We start from the raw sequence: 10,902 nt of genomic DNA, 5'->3' as shown, positions 1-10,902 counted from the left end.
TCCAACCCTTAGCAACGGGTTTATCATGCTAAAGGTTTATCTAATAGAAAGCTTGATATGACTTAATATGAACAATTACCTTCTGCACTCGGAGGAAAAAAATTAATAATCTGTACTGCCCTGGGCAAGTTCATCAAAACGCACAATTTACACCTACTACAGGTATTACCGCTTAAATATTAATCCTTTCACCACTTTTCTTCAATAACTATTTTTTACAAATATGTATGCTTTATAATGGCATAAGGTTCATATTGCAATCACATAAAATAACGAAGGTACAAAGTGATGTACTGTATGCTGTATGAACATTTTCGTTAAACGAACAAAATCTTTGTGCTCTACTCGGACTTAAATAGAGAAATAATTATTTTATTGTGATTAGTCATATAAAACTGTTTGTACATAATTCATTTAGAATGCTAATGCAACAAACCCCAACTTTTTATCTCAAATAGCAAGCTTGCTATGACTCATAGTGTACAATTATCTCGAGTGGTGCAGTCAAGTGTGGAGGTAAATACCGCTAGACCTCGAGCATCCGCTGCCATTTCATATGCATTAATAGGTAAAGTACTTATAGAGAATTTTGGGGTACCTTTCTGGATTGTGTGACAATGTGTAGTGACCAAGAGGTTCTACTGGCTATGCTACTGTACAGTGGGAGGAGTATTGGCTCTATGTTTCATCATACTGTACCTTCTTTAGTACACAAAAACTCTTGATCCAGAGTCTGCACTCCACTCTGAATTACATGGTGGGAACATCTTTTTCTTCTTGTCTTCACTATCTCTGTGACTGTAAGACTCGAAATCCATCGCTGTAGGTCAAAGTAATATGATGTTGGCTCACCTTTTCATCATAGTAGCGACCAATTAATTTCCTGTAGAAAGGCAATGATTTTTAATTAAATGATTATACCTGTACTATATTATAAGGTAACTTAATCCAAAAACTAGGTATCTGGTATTTTAACTGCAGATGGGAACAAGACAAAATCAGTGCTGAGATATAGGCTGTTACATAAAATGCCCTTATAAGTACTGGACAATAAATTTAAAGGTTAAAGTACGGATGGTAGAAATTATGACCACGTAAACATATTTTACCTGGTAATTGTATGTGCTTATTCAAAACACAGAGCTTTTTCTTAAATGATCAAATGACAATAAAGATAAAATGAAAACCTATCAAAAGACCAAAATGTAAAATTGAGAAAGTACAAATGCTATGTGCAATCCAAATTAAGCTAGTCGACATGATGTGACAAATGTCAGTATCACCCTTTACCACTTAGAATACTATACAGTATTAGATTCATAAAAAATAAACATGACACTACACTAATAAAGCACTAGATGATAACAACTACAGCAAGGGAAACACTATTCAATAAAGCACTAGATGATAACAACTACAGTACAAGGAAACACTTAATAAAAGCTAGATGATAACAACTACAGTACAAGGGGAAACACTACCCTACACTAATAAAGCACTAGATGATAACAACTACACCTTTTCACATATCTACTTCACTCTTGGTTTTAAAATAAAGTTTCCTAAAATAAACCGAACTGTTCTTTTGATCCTTTTCAAGACAGAATATACACTTTATCAATTTTGCATTATTACTATACATCTTTAAAACAAATGATATCTGATATACTGTACTGACTAATGAATTCCTACCAAATGATTAAAGACATCACTCAATAAACTTGCAATCCTATTCGTAGTTCTGTCAAGATTTAGATAATGGTCATGTTAGCTTTGAAGTGTTACTAAGATTTTAGAATGTTCATCATGTTAATACAGTAATGACTTTTAAGAACAAAAAATTTCCCTAGTTTCGCGGCCCCCCAAAAAAAAATGATCACAATTATTATGTCTCTAAGTATAGCAGTATAGTACAATATATCACCCTTATTTATGAAAACCCCAACAAAGAAACCACTTTATAGTTTCCTTTAAAGATACTGTAAATCAGGACTGATATTACAGTACTATACTGTATATGGTATCTATACAGTGTATTTATCCTAATGAATTAAATGGATGTTTATATTCTGGTCTAAAATATGAATTACTTTTTAAATTTACTTTTTTAATTAGTCTTACAATCATAATTCACATATACAGTACAGTATTTTTCAGCTATTTTGTTCCAAGATATTTCAGATATTTTTGCTCATTAAAGGGGTCATGTCAGGACCTTTAAATCCATTGTACAGTAATAGGTTAAAGCACATTGAATACAGAACAGGGTACTGTATAATTTGATCATATACTTATCCTTAAGCAGAGAGACTCCATTTCAACATTACTACAATAATACTGTACAGTACAGAATAGAACTTACCCACATATTTGTAATCCTTATCATAAAACTTCTGACCCAGTCAACAAGACCAATATAGTCAGCACTTGTCAATCCAGAGACATCATCATTAAGTCCTGCTCTCGTAAAATCTCCACTGACAAATGCTCTACTTCCATCACTACCTGTAAAGTTTAATTGTCAACCTTGAATCATAAAATCAATCCTCACCTAATCTATTAAATACAATACTGTACTCTGATAGTTATTACAACAAGAAAAAAGGGTTGCCTCATGATCCTCCCCCTTTAATATCCTCCTTGGACAATAATTACCATTTGCAGATGAATTCATGACATCTCAGCTGCTAAAGTAGCAGAGCAGTGTTTTGGTTGAAAAGAACTTAATGAAACTACTGTACAACAGATCAAGAAATACAGGACAGTAATATGGTATATTAGCCTACTGCAATAGACAATGGAATTGGGGGTGCTGCAGAATATGGTACAGGTAGTTCTCCTATTGCGATAATTGTGTTCTTGTAAAATATCGTGTTATAGAAAATACGTAATAAATAACATGGCTTATGGAAAATAGGGTTAGGTGCAGATTACTCAAAATCGAAAAAATTTAGTAGTTAGCTAACACAAGGGATAGCACAGTCTAAAAAATGTTACATTCATATCTAATAATGAAATCATACAGTAAATGTAACACTTTACTTGATAGGGAGAAGGGTGATTTTGAAGTTGATAAAATCGAGCTTCTCTTCAAGTGTTATATCCTTTCTTTTATGATCATCACCAGGAATTCTATCACCAGAAGCGCTTCTTGTTGATATTCTTCTTTACTATATTCACAGTTAATACCACAAAATTGGAGAAATAGTAAGCAAAAATGGCGTTATAGCAAACAAGCGTTACGTTATACAAATATCGTTCTAATTCATAAATGGCGTTAGAAAATCGGCGTTATCAAAACCGCAGCGTTATAGCAGAACTCACTGTACTCGGTATGGGTTTCAGGTGCCGTGAAAAAAGATAAAACAACCAAACCTACCAACTATCCTACCTTCCTTGATAGTGCATTAATTTTGTTGGGTTAATTAGAACTAAAGAATAAATGTTGAATTCCCCTTTTTTTTCATATTTAAAAAATATAAAGTAGTTTTCTTCACCAGAACTTTTTCTGAAGCTACTCCTTTGGTGTAGTTAAGACCAACTGCCTGCCTCAACTACCATTTGTGTAAATTTCCCCAAGGAATATAATGTTTTATTAAAAAAAAAATTGAAAAACAAGCTCGGTAGACCACATACTATAGTAGCTCCAGCTCGGTAGACCATACTATAGTAGCTCCAGCTCGTTAGACCACATACTATAGTAGCTCCAGCTCGATGGCGCATACTATAGTAGCTCCAGCTCGGTAGACCACATACTATAGTAGCTCCAGCTCGGTAGACCACATACTATAGTAGCTCCAGCTCGGTAGACATACTATAGTAGCTCCAGCTGGGTAGAGGCGCATTAAGTAGCTCCAGCTCGGTAGACCACATACTATAGTAGCTCCAGCTCAGTAGACCACATACTATAGTAGCTCCAGCTCGGTGACCCATACTATAGTAGCTCCAGCTCGGTAGACCACATACTATAGTAGCTCCAGCTCGGTAGGCGCATACTATAGTAGCTCCAGCTCGGTGGCGCATACTATAGTAGCTCAGCTCGGTAGACCACATACTATAGTAGCTCCAGCTTGGTGAGGCGCATACTATAGTAGCTCCAGCTCGTGAACCACATACTATAGTAGCTCCAGCTTGGTAGGCGCATACTATAGTAGCTCCAGCTCAGTAGACCACATACTATAGTAGCTCCAGCTGTTAGACCACATACTATAGTAGCTCCAGCCTAGTGAGCGCATACTATAGTAGCTCCAGCTCAGTAGACCACATACTATAGTAGCCCCCATTTCCCAACTACGGAAAAATTTCGAAATTTTCCTCTCTTTAAAAACCCGCCCACTTTGGAACAACCAATATTATGGGTAATTTTATCAGTTAAAATACTCGAAAAATGTAAATTTCGATGGAGAAGTTATATATTTTTTTGTTCTCCTATATGTTTGATATATAAGTAGGTGCTGGCAATTTCTAAATATGATCTTACCCGAGTGGTCCAAAAGTAAAATAATCTGGTTATAGGACTAACCTTGGGCACTGCATAGTGCCAATGTGGCCGTATCATCTCAAGTCCAGAAAATGCCTCAATTCACCATACCATATTAAGTTCTTTCCTGTTTAATATACGGAAAGTTAGGTAAGGTTAGGTAGGTTTTGGTTGGTTAGGTCTGTTCTTCATAGCTACAAATGTTTAGTGGCATTTATTTTAAAATGTAAATTTTTTTCAAACTACAACATTGTCCACTATAATATAACAATGAAAATCCAGCGTTTTTATAATTGTTTTCAATCAATTTTGCTCATGGTTAGTGCTATATAATTAAAATAATACAAATGTTTATTTGACTACTGACTAAAAATTCATATCCTCCTCCTGGTCCATAATGTTGCTTGCCCTCTTTAACATTGTACACTCGTCCAAGAAGAGCTAAATATGGTCCCCTATTTCATCATGTATCTTTTGTTGGGGTAGTCTCTTGGTTTTCTTTGTAGGAGGAGAATTGAATTTATCAGGGGGAGGTGTGGAGTGAGGCCGCGGATGGCCATGGTGGTGGCCCTCATGTACTGTGGCCACACTTCATGTAACATTATCCCCAACACAGCTATACTTATTGACGTTAACAATACAAACTTAATATAACGATACATTTTGTTACAGGCCCAGTTCTCAAAGTTCCTTACTCGCACGGTGATGAGTTTGGTACTATCACGGTGACAGGTTCTTATAACAACAACAAACTGAGGAAAATATAACCACAGAAGGAAACTCTGACGGCCAGTAACACACGATTATTGCTTACTCCGTCGTTCAGTAGATGGCGGTGGTAGTGACTGAACCCGTAGATGGAGTTTGGCCAACCTGGCGCTATGGCTTCGCGGTTCCGGATTTACGAGAAAGTGAACAAAGGCCACTAAGAAGACAAGAAAACACAGTGCTGTCTCGGCCTTACTGCTGGTGTAGCAGACCAGAAGTCTACGAAACGACAACTCCTCGCCGAGGAACGCGCATGCGTACGTAGTAGGGTGTGTCAATTTTGTCAACATGTTAAAATCAAAATTTGGTAGTCAAAATATTGTGCCTCTTTATGTCTAAGCGAGATTAGCAAACAAAAATGAATTGAAATAACCCTCACCTACATCAATTATACCCCTTAAGTTTCAAATACAGTATTTCAACAAATTAATGAGACAGTTAGAATTATTCACTTGATATTAACTAATCTCATGTAAGCATATGGATTATGGAGTATTTTATGGTTCTATAGCTTGTGTACAATATGCATCAGAACATGAACATGAACAGGCTCTCCGTGTGGGACAGTTTAATTCTTGTTTTGACTTGTACCAAACTTGTGAGGATAAACGCCAGCTCACTCTCCTTCTAATATCATAGACGGTGGTTTTTGCTCTCGTGCACTTACCTACTCTACCAGACGAATTCTACATTTTAATTATTGTAAGTAAGACGTATTGATTGTCGCGATTACTTATATCATTGTATAAAACATTATGTTCTAAGAATTATTATGTTATTTCTGTTACAGCATTTTGATAAACAAATTGATATTTTTGAAACAACAATTGAATTGCAAAGAACATTGAAATATTTTCTGTTGTCAGATGGTGTAGAAGATGTCAAAAATTGAAGACAAAAGAAGTCAGTTGTCAACCCGCCAGGCCTGCTAGTTGGTAAAGGAAGGAGCTTCCTGTATCAGAACTTCCAACAGTAGAGACATGCTAAGATTAGGGTTACTCCTTCGAGAAAAAAATGCAAAGGACAGAAGAACTATACAGATAAAAAGAACTCATAAATGACATGATAGTCCCTCTTCTGCATCAATGGACAAAAAGCTAATGCACTATTCAAACCACCTGTGATTAATCGGTGTCGAACTATTGAGCTAAAACTAACGAAATTATGGCACAAAGCAGTTTGAAACATCACTTGGTAAAAACTTGGCCAGGAAAAATGAATTTCTGCACACATACGATACTCTGTTTGACATTTTGACCTGCAAGTGCTCCATACCAATTATGTTGCGAATCAACTGTTCTCACTCGGGTAGAGAAAAATAATTCCCACATTGATTGTGGTTGTCCTCGTCGAAAAAGAAAGATCCTGTTTTAGGCTTGAATTTATAAAAGGCACAGGACAAGGCAGAAGGCCAAGGAAGTATACCAAATGGGTTCAATAGATTATTCAGAAACAAAAGCAGATTGCTAATGCCAAGAAAGAGAACAAATCGAGAGAGGAACAAAAAGAAGAAAATGAAAGAGTGAAAAGCCATCCAAAGAGGAAGAGCTGTGTCAAGATGTTTTATCACTTCTTTGATAGTTCTTCTGATTAACGGAAAGCAACATCAGATGATAGTTCAAAGAGCCATCTTCTGAACCTTTACCAAAATGAAATACAACACAAGAAATATTTCAAACATTGCTTTAGCGAGTGTTCGCCACCATGCTGGACTTCGTGAGGCTGCAGGGAAATTGCAACTGCCGCTTGGATAAATGCAGGCCTCATCAGCGAGGAAGGATGTATCTTTTGGTGATAGATCATAATAAAATTAGAAGAGCACAAAAGAAAAAATAATAAGAAGGAAATATCTGATCAGCATAAGAAAAAGATTTAAAAGCGAGGGAGGCTCTCCTGTCTTTGTTTGATGGAAGAATAGATGACACAAAGTTTTGCTAGAAGTAGAGGAGTGAACAGAGAAAGTTTCCAGGTCTATCAAGAAGAAGACACTACTCTGTCTGTTTCTGAGCCTGAGTGGTCGGTTTTTGTTTCACTTTGCTCCCGAGGCACAAGAGTAGAAGGAAGAAACTTGCAGAGGTCATTGCTGATCATATTTTATGTTGGGTTCAGGAGAGGACTTGGCAGTTCCTGCAGGCTGTTGGTGGAGATTCAACTGCAGTGAACGCACTGGATGGCAGAGGGGTGTAATGACGCATTTAGAGAAAAAACTAGGAAGAAGACTTGTTTGGATTGTATGTGATTTACATGCAGACGAGAGCTACCTCTTCGTCATCTCATCCAGGAACTTGATGAATCGCTACAAAGAAGCAACAACAAGTGGTCAGGTCCCCTTGGCATCATGCTGGATGAAGCAACACAACTAAAATAATACAACCTTTCCAAAAGGTCGAAGTTGGCCCTCCCTTTCCGGCGTTGTCTGAAGGAGTCATCAAAGATCTCAGCACAGATCAATCCTATTATCGTATTGCCCAAACAATAAAGATCAGGAAAGATGCCTCCTGATCATTGGCTCTCTTGGAATTGGACCTGTCAGTCACAGCCGTTGGTTAACTACAGCTCTTACGTTTCTGCAGGATTTGGATTTCCAAACACGAATTGAAGGGCAAAGTGCTGAAGAATTTGAGGTTAATTGTTGATTTTATTATTGGAGTTTATCTTCCCCAGTGGTTTTAGTGTGAAACTTAATCCTATGTGGGTGGATGGGCCCAATCACCTTTGTTTCAATTGCAGCTAGTAGAACACAGAGGAAGGTAGTAGAGGGACATCGTGTTACCTGTGGCCAGAAAGGTCAACAGTATGCTCGATCAGAAGCAGTTTGCAAACGTGCTTTAAGTCAATGTACCAATCTCCGAACCGAGGGCTGTAGAAGTCATTCTAAAGATTAGAGGAACGCTAATAGATGACGACCAGTTGGGGAACTGTTCGTTTCATTCAAGAAAAAGTTCCCCAATAAACGTCAATGCCACCAAATTGTCAGAATTGGTTGACTTGAGTTTAGAGTCTTAGGACCACCATTGACAACAAGTCTAACTAGCAGAATTGAAACCTTAAAAAGAGAGACTCCAATGCAGGTGCGAAGTGGCCTTCCCACACTCAAAAGTGTGGAGAGATGTCGAAAATGGTCACAGAAGCAGCGGGGCCATGTTTACAGCCACGAGGCGAAGGTTACATCAAAGCACAAATAGCAAGCGAATACTGATGACAAAAGAAACCAAACAAAGAGAGTATAGAAGGCATTGGTTACTTTCAAATAGACTACGGATAATAAAATATAATAATTTGAAACTTGAAACAGTAACATGTGTGCAAACGCTGGTTATGTTATAAATTCACAAATATGTACATTTAAAAATCCATTTGATGTAGGTAGGACTTATTATAAAAAAATTTATGCCAGAATATTGTTTTGCATGCTTAAAGACTACAATAAATTGCCTGCGATTACTCGATTTTTCAATTTAGCCGGATTTCACCCCTAAATTGACACCTAGTGGACACACCCTAGTGACGTAGTGTCAACAAAGGCTAGACCGGCTCCTTAAAATTCGTATTTCTGACGAATCAGCGCTGTCTATTAATCCCAGCCTGTGCAGACAACTATAGTAAGACCCAGTTATCAGCACAGTGGCATATATTTTTTGTTACTTTTGGACTTTGTCATTTTGGGATAAAACATCTGGTCCTGCCACCCGGTCCTCTGAGCAAAGTTTTTCGGTTTGCGATGCGCAATGTGATAGTGTGAGGTAGCAGTGACGTCATTACCACTCCACCTGACTGCAGTCTTGCCAACGTGCCCTATGCCCGCCGTTAAACGCTCCCGTTCTTGTGGAAACGGCGGCAGTAGGGTGACAGTGATGCTGACGACTTTCTTCTGAAGACACGTCAAAGAAGGAGAAACCCTGAAGTCAGGGTCTCCAGCAGGGCCATTGCACCCTTCTGGGCTGTAGAGGGTGGACTCCTGTCATCGGGTCCCTGCTGGTGGGCTACATGTGGCTCAATGACCGACCCTCCGCCGATGGACATTGTTAGGGATTCCCTTTGTCTCCCCGTCCCGCTGGCCTCTCGCTGCCTCGCTGACTTGCCTCTGAGCACACGACGACCTGGTTCTTCCGTCACTGTTTCCACTTCAGGACTTCAACTCCTCGCCATTGCTGATATACAGTACATCAAACCTCTATATTAAGGTAAGTTGTTTTAACACACAAATTAACACGATAATAACCTGACTCTAACAAACCCAACCTATTGATTTGTTAGGTGGTCAGGCTAGGTTCTTTTGCTGTAATGTCATCAAGGCATGCGCAAGTTATCGTTTCAGATGCTTCTGGTCTGGGTAACTTCTGGTCCTCTACACCGAAAGGAGGAAGGCTTATAGACAAAAAAAACAGTTAGAGAAGAGTATGCTAACCAGCTCCTTTTACGTATTTTGTTGGGTCATGTTTTGAATTTGAATTTAGATTTGAGCTGGTGAAGAGACTGTAATTGACGAGGTCTGTATAACAAAGGTTTGGTGTCAACTTCATTTACTCGGTCGGTACTGTAATTACTAAAGTGGGTCATTTAACATTATATACAGTATACATTTGGTATCCATCCATCTGTTACTGGGGGAACCCTTTGTTTTAGAATATTTTATGAAGGGTAGTGGAAAGACATCTTCCATTTTAAGTTTATTCAAGACGCGTCGCATGAAGTCACCGCGTTCATCCCATCTAACTACTGTAGATACCGTGGGGAAAATGGAGCTCATTATAATGTACACCCGCAAAATTATATATAAAAATATTAGGTACACAGTACCGAGCCTTCAGTATCGACGGTCGCCGGGCCGCCCTAACCTAACCTTAACCTCACACCCACACCTCCAACAGCCAAACTGTCTGTCTTTTCACACTGCCTATCCTGCTGTCGAAGAGGACTTTTCAGTCTCCAATCAGAGTAGGGTTTTTCCGGCGTCCTTATGTTCTGCTTACCCGACTGGTTGGCACACTGTATGGGCGGGGCTATCCATGGCACCCCATATAGGTTTACATGTTATTCTTTGAGGCTGTAACTAATTGTGTCCATCCGGTCGACAAGTGCTATAAATATTGTAACGGTTGTTGTGGGTGTATGGGCTTCCCGTTGACGAGTCGAAGGCTTGGTAGTTCAATGAAGGCTATGTGCGGTCACGGCGCTGTTCTCTGCATTTTTCCTGATCTGGATGGGGCATAGATTACGTCATTGGAGCCACATGACAGTGCTGAGCCACGTTGAGATTGAGGAAGTTCGCCTTGAAGAAGTCTGTTTGGGAAAACTCGGGCGATAATATTGTTGCTGTTGGGGGTGTGTGCCGTGGGTAATATTAATAAGGTGTGTTGGGGTGTGTGTGTGTTTGGCGTCTTTGTGTAATGTGTAAGGTGTGTTAGGTGTGTGTGTAAGTAGTGATGTGTAAGTGTTTTAGGGTGTGTGTGTGTGTGTGCATTAAGGTATGTGTAAGAGTGTGTGTGTGTGTGTGGCGTGGGTAATGTGTAAGGTGTGTTGGGGTGTGTATACGTGTAAGGTAAAAAAGTGTAGGTGTGTTGAGTGTGTGTGTGTGTCGGGTAAAGTGTGGAGTGTGTTAGAGTGTGTGTGTGTCGTGGGTAAATTCTTATGGCCCCCCCCCTTCCGCCGTT

General features: G+C 38.9%; 1 protein-coding gene across 1 annotated transcript; it reads right to left on the bottom strand.

The window, feature by feature from the left end:
- Positions 1-704: 704 nt before the first annotated feature.
- On the bottom strand, positions 705-9,271 carry LOC121877911 (neuferricin-like). The gene is given in 5 exon segments (XM_042383866.1): positions 705-820; positions 2,363-2,393; positions 2,396-2,505; positions 4,844-4,935; positions 9,147-9,271. Coding segments are annotated over 5 exon segments (474 nt in total).
- Positions 9,272-10,902: the final 1,631 nt, after the last annotated feature.

Source organism: Homarus americanus, unplaced genomic scaffold (genome assembly GCF_018991925.1).
Source record: "Homarus americanus isolate GMGI-L3 unplaced genomic scaffold, GMGI_Hamer_2.0 scaffold44697, whole genome shotgun sequence".
NCBI classification, from domain to species: domain Eukaryota; kingdom Metazoa; phylum Arthropoda; class Malacostraca; order Decapoda; family Nephropidae; genus Homarus; species Homarus americanus.
The sequence above is the reverse complement of the archived record's forward strand: the minus strand, read 5'-3'. Positions and strand labels throughout refer to the sequence as shown.